Here is a 16276-nt window from a genome sequence, read left to right as displayed (position 1 = left end):
AGAATGACTTAATTAGGAGTGGAGGAAATGAAGTGAATTTATAGATCACCAAAAGCATGCATATTCATAAAAAGAAAAAAGAAAGCAAGTTAAAGGATTCAATTGATCAAAAGCTGCAGAGCATTCACAGAGCTGATGCTGACACAGCAAAACCACAAATAAACAAACTGACCTCACGTCTGACTGCCAGAGTAAATGACCGGCTGATGGAAGAGGAGGAGGACACAGTGTCGGGCTATCGGGACAGAATAATTACACAACCAGGGAGCAGCGTGGGTGACGAGAGGACACAGGAAGTGATAGATTGAGCCAGCCAAATGTAAAACTCAGTCAGTTCCTTTCACATTACTGTGCTGTCTCCTCACTGATAACAACACCAGGAGCAATCTCAGAAGAAAATCAAGTCTCCGTTTTTGATTCAGGGCATGCACTGATGGCTATTGTGACTTTTTGCAGATGCAGTCAGCTGGAAAGTAACATAGTTCTCCATGCCGCTGATTAATGCACTCCTGCCGTTAACTTGCTGATAAAAATGCAGATCAATACTATTTGTTTTAATGTAAGATATATATGTGCTGCAGTATTTTCTACACTAGCTCCACTGTTGTACACATTTCTGCACCGTAGTACTGTACAACAAATTGTGGGAGCAATCACAGAGAATAAAATCAATTATTTTGTTTGGCAGAGATGTTTGAGTTTAAATCTACAGCTGCAGATGTAAACACTCTGCCTTCTCTCTCTAATGATTATTTCAGCAGACTTTTCACAACTACCGAACCAGAAACATCAATTTCGGCCTTAATCAATTTTTTTCAGGGTGATTTGACAACACGACAGCTGTTTGGTGCTGGACAGGTTGTGTACAGCGGCTTTTAAAGATATCACAGCATCAACTTCATTTGATGAGAGCGCTGAGACTGAACACAACAGTGAAGAGCAGCTTTAAAGACCTTCAACTGCATTCAACTTAGAATAGTGGCTTGGAGCCACTGCTGGTAGTGTCAGGAGGACCACTTCAGTGTTCAAGTACAAGAAGACAGCATATTTCTGAAAACGTTTCCATTACTAACATCAGACATCACAAAAAATTTAACCTTGCTCTCCTCTTAACAACCGTTATATTATATAATATATATTATTTTTTTTATTAAAAACAGAAATGTGTTTTTATATTAATTTCATATGAGGGGATTTTTTAGATTAGTATAAAAAGAAATAGCAGAGTTAAGAAAGGATAAAATAAATAATCTTGCAGATCGGGTTAAATTATATATTTGACACTGCGGGCTGAAGAAAGGTTGATGGAAAGGCAATCAGCTCTTTGCAATCAACAAAGAGGACGATATCTTTATGTCAGAGCCAGAAAAATGGCGACAGAGACAATGGTGTCAAGGCAGCTGTACAGGTTGTTGGGGTTCAACTTTAAAAATATTTCTTCAATCGACGTAATAATTGTTAACAGTTCCTATTAGTTGCTACTGCAGTGTCTACTACTGTCTACTGATTATTTGTTAAGGGACAACCTGGTCTCACTTTCAAGTTGTCAAATACTGCAGCTTTGCCAGTGGCCCTCTGCTTCAAAATGTGACACTTACGTATTCCTCTAGTGTCAAAGTGACGTCAGAGTATAAAGAGTGAGAAAGTCTGGATATGGAGGTGGTGGGGTGGATGGATCAAACACAGGACTTTAACCCAGGAGACATTTGTTTGTGTGTCATGTGTAACCATTAATAAACAATGTCTTTAAAGTAACATACATAAGAGGCACGTTATGTAAGTCACATTTTATTTGTGTACTTTAGTTACGTCAGATACTTAAAATAACATACAACCTTTTCCTAATCCTAACCAAGTAATGTTTGTGCGTAAACTTAACAAAAATGTGACCTTCACCATGCAAGCTTTATTTTAAAAAGTGATGTTGCAAAGTTATCATTACTAACTTGACGGGGAGTTGCCGGAGGGCCACTGATAAAGCTGCAGTATTTGACGAGTTGTGAGTGAGAACGTGGTGTTAAGAAAAACAAAACCTGTGGTTCTAAATGGAAAACGGCTATCATGAACACAATGTCAGACTGAAAAATTAGGTCAGAGAAAATGGCAATTTAGTCTGAATGTAAGTTGGGTAAGAATATCTTAGACATCCTGGAATCGGGAATCCAATCCCTCATATTTTATAAAACTTCTTACTGCTAACAGCCAGTGCATCTATTGTAAGTGTGTGATTCTCTTCTTATATTCTATGCTGTTTCCTATGTTATAATTTTCCTGTCACTTTAATATCACTTTCTATTCAATTTTGTTCAAATAAATATATATCTAGTTCCTTAAGACCTGTTGCTTTGCTATCCAGTGAAAAACAGATCTGGCCGAGGTTAACAAGAGGATTTTATCGGCCCTGCCCGCAGTGAGCAGGGTTCAGCAGATTACACGAAGAAGAAGAATGTGGGTGGGAGAAGAAATGAAGCACTGCCTCTGCAGCAGCAGCACAGAGTCAAAGTGTGTGCATGTGCAACAATTTCCTCTTCCTAACAATCCTCCTCAATGTCCTCCCCCTTTAATCATCTTCCTTTTTCTTTCTCATTCTCCCTGTCTGTCATTCTCTCGCCTCCTTCTTCCAGACTTCAGCTTCACTACAGAATCATTACAGCAGCTGGCCCACACAACATGGACTCAGTTACCTTTGTCTCACTCTCCCTCCTCACGCGTTCACTTTCTTCTTTATCATCCCACCATCCTTCCTCGTTCATGCAACTAAACTTAGACGTTAGATGTTTTTATGTTGTGTCTGTCTTACTACCTGGTCCTGAAAGAAACATTTTATTCTGCTGAATTTAAACTTGATCTTCCTCCTCAGTTCATCTTATCCCAGATTGTATCCCATTTTTCCTCTCTCTGTCTTTCATGCCTCTCCGCCCTCTGCCTCCCTCACATCTTTCTGACCTTTAACAGTTTAATCATCAAAGTGCTGCCATTTAAACACGCCTAAATACACATTTACAAGCTGACACACTACAAAAGGTTACATAATGACTTATAATGGGATAATAGCGTGTTTTCTCCACAAATCAATGATGATCAATTTCAGGACAGAATTCAAATGTCTGTAGCTGCCAATTCTCACAGAGATAACTTTTTTCTGCCGCAGGGACTGGATGAGATGACTGACCTTTTAGACTAGTGGATGCTTACTTCTATTTGGGCTTGTTAGCGCGTAATTGGCCGATGGGTATGGATATGAATACAGAAACACGATACAGAGACACGCTGTTTAGAATGTTCATACACAAACTTGCCTGCCCTGGGCATGCGTGTAGACAGCTGCGGGTGGTCGGCCAGTGTTCAGTGTTTCAGGAGTGGGTGAGAAAATGTCATAAAGCCTCAATTGAACTTTAATGACAGATCACAGACAGGGAAAAGAGATGTGCTGTCACCACTTATGCCATGGCTTTTCCCACCCCCAGTCCCTTCTCCTTTTTGCCGTGTGGGATATATTCAGAGCGCCTCACTCTGTAACTCGCTGACCATGAAGGATTATGACAGCACCAATGCGACACTGACACAATTATATTGTAGATATGGGGAAAATGTAACAGAGAGTGAGAGGGATGTCAAGGAATGGCAGGAAGTGTAGAAAAAGAATCATGGCAGCAACAGATGAAAGCTTTAGGGCAAGAAGTACAAGAAAAGACCAGGAAAATATCAAAAAACAGAAGTGGAAAGAGGTAGAAAATATAGATTTGGGGGTTTAAATTAAAGATAATTTTCACTGTTAAATAATCTGCCTATTATTTTCTCATTAAACTGATCAATTTAGGTCTTTAATAGGTCAGAAAACCGATCTTTACGCTACTTGTCCTGCATATTTACCCTTAGGAGTGGTTGAGAACAAAGAGTTAAAAGTAGAGTAAATATTAGGAATGTAACAATATATCGTGAGAAAGTAAATCAACATTGTGTGACATTCTATGTCAGTCGCTGTTATCTAGGTGACTGACGTAACGATGACAGCTGAAGACTTTTTCTAGTAGTTGAAAGGGTTATATTTTCAGTTTTACTTTTACAAAAAAAGGAAATATGCATTGTTTTGCACAGTTTATACTATAAGTCAGATATAAAAAAGGATTATTTATTGTAATAAAATAAGGGGAAATAGATTTTGTAGATCATGAGAAAATCACTTTGAGAACCCAGTATCATGAATTGTCGTGAGTTGTTATTTTAAACATTGGCACTGAATGATGTCCTGCTGATAGAGGAAAACTCTTATGTAGGACGATGAGGATTATAGGAAAATAATGTATTTTCTTGTTTACTTTGGGGGACTTATTAATTAAAAGTCCCTGTTCAGCCTCATGCTGGCAATATTAAGCATATTATTATTATGAAAGATTATCACCCAACAAAGACGGACAGAGCTTCTTAAGACCTAATGAGGTCAGTGACAGTTCACAACCGTAATCTCCAACAAGTATCTGTGATAAAACACGTTACCTGTACTGCTAAAGAACCATTCTGCTGTCAATAATGAGATGATGTGAATAACATTACAAATTACATTTTAGCAGCAGTAACAAAGATGACCCGAAGCTAATTCTCCCACAGCAGATGGGGTAGGTTTGATTACAGAATAGTCTATATTTATTTTTAGGATCTCCATTAGCTGATGCCTCAGGGGCTTTATGAGAAGCACAAGAACAAGCAACAACATTTTTACCAAGCAGTCTTCGCCACAAAACCAATCAGCCGACTGATTTCAAGGAAATGTCATAGGTAAAAGACAGCTCAATAAAATCATGAATACAAGCTCTTATTTCATGCTTTGCTGGGATTGATGACAATGTTGTAGTGCATAATGATTCAATGGACATTCCAATCACTTTCAAAAACACCTATTAGCAGCCGACAGATATCGGATATCATTGCAACCGTCACCTCATTTGCAAAGACAGACAAGTCCCTGGTGAAATGCCAGATCGGTCACACTTATTTCATGGCTCATTAATGCAATTATTTAGCCTCTATTTGCTGATGAATAATATGTTTGAGAGTGTATATGCCTTTCACATGGTTAGTAGAGACAATATAAGACGATGACAGCGTATTTCGCTGGTACTTTATTTCTTCCAACGCTGATTTTAACCAGAGAGCTGCTGGTTTCGTTTACAGAGGACAAATATAACCTCTGACCCTCTAGGACCAGTGTTCAGTTCAACAGCATGCAAAGTGGCACTGTCGTTTGTGTCACTGACAACATGTCAACAGCCAAGATCAGGTCAAGGACAGAAGAAAAAGAGGTACGGACAGGGAATAAAAAGGGATAAAAGGGAGATGGATGAGAGCAGAAAAAAAAGAGAAGGGATAATGAAAAGAAACACGAGTCAAAGACACACGCGGCCTCTGAGCCGGTGCTCCACATCCATCCTATTAGTTAATGTGTCACTCGAACGCCAAACAGGCAGTGACAGTGAGTAGCCCTGCCATACACACTCACAAAGAGCTGCCTGAACCAATACTAACACTGACTAACAAGGCTGCACAGAGAAAGACAGAAGGGAGAAAGGAAAGGAAAAATGAAAGGGAGGGCAGGAAGCAATCTGATAAATCACTGATAGAGAGCAAAGAGCAATGATGGAGGAACTCTGCATTACCAAGAGGATGAAAGAAGAGAGAGGGTTATTATTAAAAAGAGATGGAGATGGGGAAAGAGGTAGATTTGGTCAATCAAATGACAAAATGGCAGAAAAAAAAGACAGCTGATAAAACGTCAGGAAAAAAGGAGGAGATAAACAATCACATTTGATTGATAACAGTCGCTGTGGTATGTGAGATCTGTAATAACCTCATCAACATGTTTCCCCCCCGTAGGTTTCACAGCTTGAAGAAGGCTGATAAACGCATCTTATCTACGCCATCTGTTACTAAATCACTGCTCGGACAACTGGGAGTGATGGGACGAGAGGAGAGGCCGTATGACCATTTCAGTTATTGAAACTGGCAGTTTTTAGGCAGCAAGCTAATGAGCTACTGGAAGAGCGGAGTCGAAGGCAGGTGCTGAGCTCATAAAGTAGCTTTATGTGCATATGGGCAATGTTGGAGCAGAACCTGCACCCGCACACACACATATGAGCAAAACTCAATTTCCTGCCAAAATGACACACGAGCACATGGGTGAGTAAACTTGAGTCTACAAAAGCACACACAAAAGCAACAAAATGTATAAAGTTTAGTTCTCTTCTTTTTTGCTGCCCTCACTGGATTTGTATGAGAAAATTAACACTTACGTGACATCTTTTTAGTAGATATTTGAAGATAATTATTTTAGGCATTTAAGCAATTTGGCAACACGTGGCACAAAACAAACTTTTTCACACTGTAAGACTAAAACGTCCCAAAAAACAATGACAATTTTTAACAATAGGAGGGGTGCATCAGTCCAATACAACAATCAGTAGTATCACTGATATTGGCCAGATGTCATAGCCATTCATTTTGTCAATGTCATTTTAAAATTCATGTTTCCACTATCAATTACATTCATTAAGTCACAGCAGGCTGTTGGCACTGGATATGGCCAGATGCTCTGAGAGGAGGTAAAAGGATCAGTATCAGGATCTGTGCATTTTTAATCAAAATATAAAAGGTGTGTCAAGAAAGCCTCGGTATTGCATTCTTTTTACAGAAAACATTGCAGATTGCAACTATTTGAATACCACTCGCCCTCCAAGCTGTTGAAGAGAAACTAAGGTGGCAGCTAAACTCATAAACAAAAGCTTAAGGCCCTATCTATTGCCAGTGTTGGGTTTGTCCTTTCTGGGCTACTGTTGAAACATGGTGGACTCCGTAGAAGAACTTGAAAACATGCCTATATTATATTCAAGTCTAACCCCAGTCCGCATTATCCACCTGTTTTGTGCTTCAGACAGGAGTCTAGATGCAGTGTTCTAAGAGTTGGAAAGATAAGTTTCCATAGAAGGTTTTGAACAACTCTTAGTTTGGCCCCTCATAAAAGACCAGTTTTCCAGATACCCTACCAGGAGGGTCATGGGGCGCCTCAATCCTCCATCACTATAAGGTCACGATTCCTGGAGGGACTCTACTATTACAACTATTACAGAGAGATAGAAGATACAAGTCTGCAGCTGCATGGCATGTTTTCTTGCCACAAATGTATTCAAAAACTAAACGATTTTTAATTTAATGACAATATTTGCATAACAGCTGCCAGCTTGAAAAACCTGGAAGCAAAGACCAAGCAAGTGTATACAAAACCAGCACGAGGTGGGTTCGTCCAATCAGCTGTAGGTTTGAGATGATGCCTCAGTAGATCGAAACATGCTATTTGAAATGTCCTGCAATGAGCAAAGTGCGGGGTGATTTTTCCAAGCTTGCTTCTGGTGTTGTGTGACGTAATCAAATCACAGAGTAAACCAAACTTAATGTTACAAATTGAGCTAAAGCGTTGGTAGTGACCCATTGAGCTCTCACCACCAAATCTCAGCAGGAGCATTTGTACAAGATGCAACATTTCTCCAAATTCAACTTGAAATCAAGGAAATCTGACTAAATTTGCTGGTTTCAGCCGTTCAAATGTGAGCATTGGCAAGATTTCTTGGTTTTTATAGCTATTACTGTGGATGAAAATTGGGTCCAGGTCCTGGGAACTTGCTACGGGCATTTTTCACTATTTTCTGATGCACTTAATTTATTATTGAAAATATAAATGAGTTACAGCCCCAGTCTATTAACCCCCATCCAGAGCTTTTATACAATCACACATATATCAGACTCTGTTATAATATGCTGCCTAGACGCAGCGAGACATGTACATGAGATTCAAGAAGCTGCATTATCTTGAGGCAGTAAATGGAAAACAATATTAATCTAGTGCTGATGGGAAATAACAGTCTGTGACACACAATTTACTTCAATTTTATTTGGTCCGGATTGCCTGAAATTGGTCTGGCTGGAGCGGCTCCAGCAGCCATCACTCAGACATGAAAGATATGATCAAAAATAATAAAAGAAAATAGAATCAGCAGCTGACAGACAATTTCTGCCGATCCTGAACGGTTCAAGTGAGTATTGGTTGAGGTTCCTCTCTGAAGCTGGTGAGGAAGATTCAGGCGATTTCTCTGTCTCTCTCTCTCAAGATTGTACAACTGCATCCTTCCAGCACTGTGAGCAAACAGCATGGCAGGCTGGAGACACACCTCTCTCAAACACACACACACACACACACCACACACACACACACACAGTTGGCAGGGCTGGGTTGTCTCCCTGGAGGCCAATTCATAGCTAGATCTTCACTGAAAACTGAGGAGCTGTAAATTGTTTCCCCTCTTCTCCCTCAGCTTAACTGCCAATTAGGCTATCCAGAACTGACAATGGCCACTTTACCACCATACACACACACACACAACAACACACACACACTACACACACACACACACACTAGCCTATATCAAGCTCAAAAGCAGCATTCCTATAGAGGATGATACTCAAGGCTAAAACCTGATCCACCATGCTTCCTCTTGGTCTCATTTTATCTGCAAATTCAACAACAAATGGCTTTTAGCAACAATTATAAATAGTAAAAAAAAAAAAAAAAAGAAACACACGACACGAAGTCAAATTAATTGATTTTAAGGCTTTATTTTCATGATCAGGGGATGTCGGGTTGAGAGTGAAGATGTGGAAAAAGGACAGAACATTGTGCTCAGTGTGGGTGGTTAAAGGGTTTTGGATAAGACCGCCTGTGAGGCGCATAGGGCGGACATTTAACGGGTGAAATGGGCGAGCTGGGACCAGTTTGCTATTTCAATCACACACCCATAGTTGGTCAGATCGATCAAACCACACACACACACACACACACACACACACACACATTTATTCACGGGACCATATTTCCACATATGGCTACACGATTTGCAATCTAACTATCTCTGGATAACTATTAAGATCTAGAATATTACAGAAATTGAACACTGAATATGGAATGAATGAGCCAAAGTGTCTAACCTACAAACTCCCTCTTAGCCCCAGACACATCCTCTAATAGCCTAGAAATTGCTTAAAGAATATAAGCAGGAAGATCAAAGTGCTTTTTTGACAAAGAAGAAAAAAAAAAAAGATTTCTGATCAAGCACCTTGATCTCAGCTGGGTTTTATCCACCTTCACACACACACAGGAGAGTTCGGTAGCAATACGCGCCTGTTGCCTCTAATAAAACACCAAATTTCAGCCTCCATCAGACCCCCGAGAGTCACAACTGTTGCTCAATCAGCGCACCAGCTCTGTGCTCTCTGAATACGCTTTAATATAACCCAAAAAAAGCGCGTTCAACCCGCATCTATTCACATAACAGGTGGAAGCTGATCATTTAGAAGAATCGTACAGTAAACTTACATGTTTAAGTTCTTGCATGCGGTCCTTCATGGTTCCGGTATATCACTCTTATTCCCTTCAGTTCCCGATGTCTTGTGGATGTGTGAGATGATGGAGCGGCGGGGCGGAGACCGACTGGATGATGCCGGGGAGAGGATGCGCGTCTGGCGGCGGCGAGAGGCGGTGATTTCCCTTCCTTTGAATACTGGACGCTGGGATGGTGGGACCACTTTACAGAGCCGGGTGACGCGCACTAAAGGTGAGGCGAGGCCTTCCGCCGTTAACCCATTACACACCCTCAACTTACCCCTCAAACCGCACTAATTGATCTTTTTTATTTATTTAAACCTCTTCTCCAAGTTTCTGTCTGCTCCGGTTAAAGTCTGCCCGACAGTTCGGAGGCTTGATTGGAAAGAAATGATCACCTCAGAGTGTGTGTGGCTGAGTGGGGAGATTGTGTTGGGTTTGGTTATCGATTGAGCAGGTTCAAAGATAACGCCCAGGTGGTTTCCAGTGTGCCAAAGCGCACAGCGACCTCTGGGGGCCACAGGCCGTGCAGATTGTATGGAGGAAGGATAAGACCTCTAAAACATACACGATCGTTTTAAATGTGTTTTTTTCTTGTTTTTGCTGCCTTAACGTGCTCATTTGGGTGTTAACCTCCATTTTCTTGTGCAAATAAGGACTAAAGACTCACTTTTAATAACTTTGTCTACATGCGTGTATGTATGTTACTGATACATAGAAGATACATAAACCATCAAACATATAAGCAACTTTCTAAAAACGATTTTGTAATAGCTGGAGCAGCATTTTTTCCTCATGAGAGAGGTTGTTTTTCTTTATACTGACTCTTAAACTTAATGAACTTCCAGTTTGTTCAGGACCATCATACAAATCTGTATATGCATTGTGTAATGTGTTAATTTGTATATCCTCCATCTCCTTTACAAGGTGGTCTTTGTAACACTGGACTGCAAAACAGAGCTGTGCTTGTTCCATTTCTTCTCTATTGTGAAAAAAAACTGTAAATATAATACAAATCACTAGTTTTGCAGATTTTTAAATGGAGAAAATTCTGCAGAAAATACAACAAACAGTTGATCGGAGATGGAAGAGGAGATGTGGCATTTGTTCATTCAGAAAAAATGCTTTAATTCTAAGGCATTGTTGGTCTCCACTGTGTTCTGTGTCACCCGTAAGCAGTGTAGATGTCCGTCTTCCAGCCAACGTCAACATGGAGAGCACAGTCTTACCACAATTTGGGAGAAACAATTTACCAGAAACACAACCAAATATAAAAACTATTGGCCGTCATAGCATTTTACTTTTGCATCTCATCCACTTGAATTAAAGAGTTGAAATGAACCGAGTCCAAACACTCAGCAGCAGCTCCAGAGGTGATTGTGGGTGTAGGGTTATGGGTGGTACAGACGAGAGCTAATGAAGGCACAGCTGCATGAGTCAGATCTAAAAATGAGGTCTTCTCTGACGTCCGGTGTATTTTGTGTCGGCTCGAACCTCCCTGCAGGCCAACAAACACACAGCAGGGAGAGAGAGAGAAGAGGCGTCAAAAAGTGTTAGAAAATACTGCTAATCAAGAGGAGATTCAGTTAAAGCTAAACTTAAACATGATACATTATTTAACATTTCAGCAAAATATCAAAAAGATTACATACCGTCCTTGTCTTCTCCTCCTCTCCTTCTTCTCAAAGATCCAATCGCGTCCTTTCTTCACTGATTTCCCCTTCATGTTCTTGAATCGGCATCTTCACAAACACACAAAGTGGGGCTGATTAGCTCGTTCAAAAATGTGTTTTGTTCTTTGTGACAATCTGAATTCAAAACTCTGCCTCTGATGCATAATGTTTCACACGTCCCCCCAGCCTCTTTGTGCACCCAGGAGGAGCAAGTTGAACATCACTATGTAAAAGGGAGGAAAAGCTGCCCGACAAAGTTTTAAGTTGGACAGGACGACAACCCTTTTTTAGATTTCTCTCGGTCTCTGGCGTCACAAAAGCAGGTACGACTGAACCTGCGCTTGTCAAGCCCAAGACCTAGTGCTTACTGTCTGTATGACAAGTAATACAATTGTTTTAAACGGCAAATCAATAACGAAATAGGGATTATCCTCATCAGAGTAAAGTAGGGCTGCAGCTAACTATTATTTTCATAACCGCTTAATTGTTTGTGTTTAAAAACAAATGTTAATAGGTAAAAATGGTGATCACAATATCCCAGAGCTCAATGTTTCACAAAGCCAAGTATTCAGATGATTTGTCTTACAGCTAACAGTCCAAAACCAAACCAATGTTCTGTATACTGTTAGAAAAGATAAAGAAAAGCAACAAATCATCTTGTTTAAGAAGCTGAAACCAGCAAATGTAAAAAACTGTGGGATATCTACAAAATGCTTTACATGCACGTTAATTTCAGCAGTAAGAAAATTAACAGTAAACACGTCAAGAAAAACATAATTTCATCTGACAGTTTGCCTCAAGCTCCTTACGACACGACAAAATACACCCACAAACAAATAAATCCAGATAAACTCTGGTGACTGAAACAAACTTCCAACCATGTAAACCGATTCATTAAGATTATCCCAGTAATCTGATTACTTAGAGTAAGCAGTGTCCACCTGCTGTGAATATCCTTACCTTTGTCCTGAAAACTGGACCTGGTTTGAAACAGCTCTGTCTGACGTTTCTGATCCCAGCCCCTGAAACAAACAGAAAGATATCACAGTGATCATAATGGAGCTGAATTGAAATACACACAGCTACAATATCCACCAACGCTAACTCCTTTTCTTCTTACTTTGGGAAGGGCTCCTGTTGCTCCAGCAAACAGACACAGGAAGAACCTGGAAACAAACACGATGTGTTAAATGTGCATTTTAATGTGTAATAATTCATCACACGGCTAATGTGACAAACAGTCGATATGAATGCCATCTTGTTCTAATTAGCCTCGTGTTGCAAGTACACTGCTACTAATTTCACAGGTCATTAAGTCAATCAATTGAAGATGGCTGCATCCTTAAGTGTCAAAATAAAAGCCCAGCTTCTGATAGGTACTGACTTTTTAGCCTTGGTGCTGTTGGGGTAATCCACCACCATGCCTCCACCGAACCCTGCCCTCATGGCCTGCGTCGTGATCAGCTCAAGCTTTAGAGAGGAAAGAAGAAGAGTGAAGGTAAGGTAAAGGAATCTGAAAAACACACTCGCATTTTATGATAATCTGCCACAGTTTTACCACATTTTGTAATAACTTAGTACATATTGTGGTTTATGAACTGCGTTTTGAATAAGCTGAAACTTTTTGGGGAGCCCTGTCAAAAAACCACTGCAGTAGTTAACCCCAAATGTGTGCATGCATTTTATGTGGCTGTTTAGACTAAGATCAGAGTCAGCTATAACGCCAAGGAGGAAGCCACAGGTCATAGAAGTCTAATTTAATATTTAGGAAGTTTAATTTAGGTTAATTCATTAAAAATAAAATTATGGGTACAAATGAAAACAACCATTTTGGTTGGTTATCACATAATGCATCTTATAGATATATTAGATATATTAATACATCTTCATCATGAATAGAAATAACCACTACAATATGTAACAATTTATTAATAATTATTAAATAATGATAATTATTATTTTATTACAAAATGTGAGTGTTATTACATAATGAAGTAAAAATTTGTTAAATTCTGTTATTACATAATGTGTTGTTATAATCCGCAATCCATAACATTATATTACCTGTTCTGAGTTCTCTGGATAAAGCTGAAACACTGCACGTGAGCCTCTGGACTGAAAGACAAAGAGCAAGGAGAAGTTAGTGAAGGTCTTCACTGTAAAATCTGGCATCTGGATGTTTGTATTTGTGTCCCAGAAGTCGACGAAAGTGATAAAACCTCACCAGAGAGGAGTAAAGAGTACTAAAGAAGGTGTAGAGTCTCTTTGGAGGACTGTGTGACCTTTTGTCGGCATTACAGAGCCACTGCAGAGCAGAGATACTGACAGGGGATGAAACAAAAAGGTAGATGAAAAACTGAGTCAGAAATTATTCAACATTAATTAGCTTTTTATAACACAAGCATGCTTTGTTCTTCACCTGATGCAACCGTCAAAGGTCCCAGGTCGGAAAGGCATCCCCTGGCCCATGTCCCCCACTAACAGGTCTCCCTCCACCTCTCTGTCCAGTGCAACATCTGTCAAATGGAAGATGTATAACAGGTGTCACTTTTTGTAAAAATGTGTATGAAATGATGATGCTAATGTTTTTCATACTTGGTATTTGTGGTATTTGTGGTATAAATATGTCTTTATTTGATATAGAGCTGTGCACACTCCACCAGGTGAGCTACCGTGTGCTAAACAAATACCGCCGTGATGAAGGCAGAAAAGCTGAAAATGTTTGCTTTCACTGATGCTGACGCTGGTCTGCACCTCACTGTGTGTTATTAAGGAAATGAATATGCAAAGCCCAGCGAGATTTTTATGCACAACAAATGTGATTATAATGTTTTCTTCTTCTAATGTTCAGATTATGTGAGCAGCTGGGGAGCAATTTGGGAAAAACATTCTTGATCTAGCACGATATTGTAGGAAAAACTATTGACATGATGGATTTTGAAAATAACTAAATTACATTATTACGATAACCGAAAACTAAGATGATATTCAGTATAATTTCACAATATTAATATTATATTGTCAACCAGCTGTCACACTAACCCAGCATTGCGGTGCTGATGTCGACTCCAACCCAGTAGTGTCCCTCCTCTGACAGGTAGTCCCCACTGAGACCAGAGCCGCACCTGAGAGACAGACAGTCAACCTGAGTCCTTCACATCCCAAACACACAACATTACTGTATTATTCTGGATCTTAAAATGTGTCATGTTAAGACACAAATAATATGAATATATATATATCATGTGCCACAAACACTGCCAGACTATTACAGTACACAACATTTAGTTGACCTCATTTTATGTTTCTATCCTGTTGTTGCAGTTTAACAATTTTACAAAACCACTGTACTTAAAGGAAGATTGGTTTTAATCTACAAATTAGAATACATTCAGAATGATAGAGTACAAGAAGATTACTGCATGTACACATAGTCAGCGTCACTCACTCACCCCACGTCTAACAGGAAGCACGGCTGTCCCTCTGGCAGGTTTAAAAGCTCTACGGCTCTCTCTGACATCTGAGTCTGGATCTCAATCATTCGAGAGCTGTGAAGCAACAAAACACACAGTTTCAGTTACAGTTTGATATGTAATTTCTACGCAATAGAAAAATATACTTAAACAACACAAGTGCAGCGACCTTTCCTCAGACAGGGGATTGTCACTGTCTTTCAGCAGTGAATGAAATAGTGTCCCACATCCCATTAAAATCATTTTGATTTAAGTGTTCAGAGGAGACTGTAACCGTGATCCTCCATTACTCTTATTCTGTCTGTAAAGCATCTCTTGTATATATTTGGTATGTATTTGTGACAGTGTTTTAAATCAATTCACAAAAGACACCTGAGCTGCTCATTAATATATTGTGTTATGTATATAGAATATGTGTTGACAGATAAGGTCGATCTCTCTCTCAAACACTGCGACCACAGAAACAAGTCAGGAAGTTAGACACAAATAACACCCAGACTCACTTCTGAGAGTATTTCTTGGCCTCCTCTTCGTTGTAGAACTGCGGGGATGAGAGCACATCGGGTTAATACTCCAATAAAAACAGCCCCAGTTTGAGCCTCTCATCTATTATCATCAAATCAATACTTTTAATACATGACAGACACAAACAAACAAACAAACAAACAACCCAGAGCTGATCCCACTATTTAAAGAAGAGAACAAACAGCGTATCATCGTCCACACTGGTGGTATACTCCATCTAAAGGCAGTAAAGGAGAAAAGCATTAGCCTAGCAGCTGAAAACCAGAATAAACCTCGACACTGACCACATCTGGAGGAGCTGTGTGCTCAGGCCGCCGGCAGCTGGAGGCCATGGTTGTCCCTCAGTGTGTGTGTGTGTGTGTGTGTGAAGATCAAGAGTTAACTTGTGATATCAGGTCACAAACTAAAGCTAAATGTTGTTTTGGCAGACGGGCCACACGTGAAGACCGGTGACGTCACACGCAGGCGACGCAAGAAGTTCTTCTTCGTCGGGTTTTAATCAAAGCAACCCCAGTGACGCGTATGTCGCCACCTACTGTGCACCCAGTTATTAGATATTATGTTTATTATAATAAATCATTGAAATGTTTTATATTAATGAGAATTAACAGATTGTTCTTACATTAATTCAGCTTTAGGTTTTATTTTATTTTTTATTATCGACCAAAACATTAAAGAAAACATCATATAAGCATTGAGTAAATATTACAAGCACTTAGCTGTTCATAAAATACATACAACAGAATTAAATTAATCAATAAATAAATGAACAAAACAATAGCTGCTAATAAAATACAAACAGTGGGTGACACACAATGTAAAGGTTGCTGCTCTCTGTTTACAAAACCCTGAGATATTTTTACACTTAAACTTTCTTAAAGATTTTAAATTAGGGCAAATCATTTTTACACTTTAAACATCTGCGTTTATGTATAAAATAAAACAATTTATATTTGATTTGTAGGAAAGAAAGAAAGAAAGAAAGAAAGAAAGAAAGAAAGAAAAGATTTTAAACAAAAGCTGCCCTTAAGTTTTATGGCGATTATTACACAAACTACATATTATTATTATTATTATTATTATTATTATTATGATATACTGTTATTAACAATAATACTACCTTCATATCATCAGTACTATTATCACCATCTTGCAACTACAACTTCTTTACACCTTATCTA

The 16276-nt window shown here is 39.3% G+C and overlaps 2 protein-coding genes across 2 annotated transcripts in view; both read right to left on the bottom strand.

Annotated features, from left to right (window-relative positions):
• The window catches only part of stx1a (syntaxin 1A (brain)), a 56169-nt gene extending 45929 nt beyond the window's left edge, over positions 1 to 10240 (bottom strand). The window contains exon 1 of the mRNA XM_035679438.1: positions 9419 to 10240. Within this exon, the coding sequence (XP_035535331.1) occupies positions 9419 to 9448 (30 nt within the window). The 5' untranslated portion in view covers positions 9449 to 10240. The remainder of the gene's footprint in view (positions 1 to 9418) is intronic.
• Positions 10241 to 10531: 291 nt separating this feature from the next.
• bud23 (BUD23 rRNA methyltransferase and ribosome maturation factor) lies at positions 10532 to 15565 on the bottom strand. The gene is made up of 12 exons (XM_035679437.1): positions 15380 to 15565; positions 15074 to 15111; positions 14550 to 14645; positions 14140 to 14222; positions 13517 to 13613; positions 13322 to 13418; positions 13162 to 13212; positions 12482 to 12567; positions 12218 to 12263; positions 12058 to 12119; positions 11077 to 11166; positions 10532 to 10922 (listed from the first exon to the last, which is right to left on the bottom strand). The coding sequence occupies exons 1-12, from the start codon at positions 15425 to 15427 to the stop codon at positions 10868 to 10870; spliced, it is 849 nt and encodes a 282-aa protein (XP_035535330.1). The 5' UTR covers positions 15428 to 15565; the 3' UTR covers positions 10532 to 10867.
• Positions 15566 to 16276: the final 711 nt, after the last annotated feature.

Source organism: Morone saxatilis, unplaced genomic scaffold (genome assembly GCF_004916995.1).
Source record: "Morone saxatilis isolate NCDOM2014 unplaced genomic scaffold, NCSU_SB_2.0 Contig8, whole genome shotgun sequence".
NCBI lineage: Eukaryota > Metazoa > Chordata > Actinopteri > Moronidae > Morone > Morone saxatilis.
Note: the sequence above shows the minus strand (reverse complement) of the source record. Positions and strands in the feature narration are given on the sequence as shown.

Coding starts and splice junctions, on each gene's coding strand:
- bud23 (XM_035679437.1), bottom strand. CDS start 15,427: ATGGCCTCCAGCTGCCGGCGGCCTGAGCACACAGCTCCTCCAGATGTG. Junction 15,112..15,379: donor ACACAGCTCCTCCAGATGTG/GTCAGTGTCGAG, acceptor TCATCCCCGCAG/TTCTACAACGAAGAGGAGGC. Junction 12,264..12,481: donor AACAGCACCAAGGCTAAAAA/GTCAGTACCTAT, acceptor GTTTGTTTCCAG/GTTCTTCCTGTGTCTGTTTG.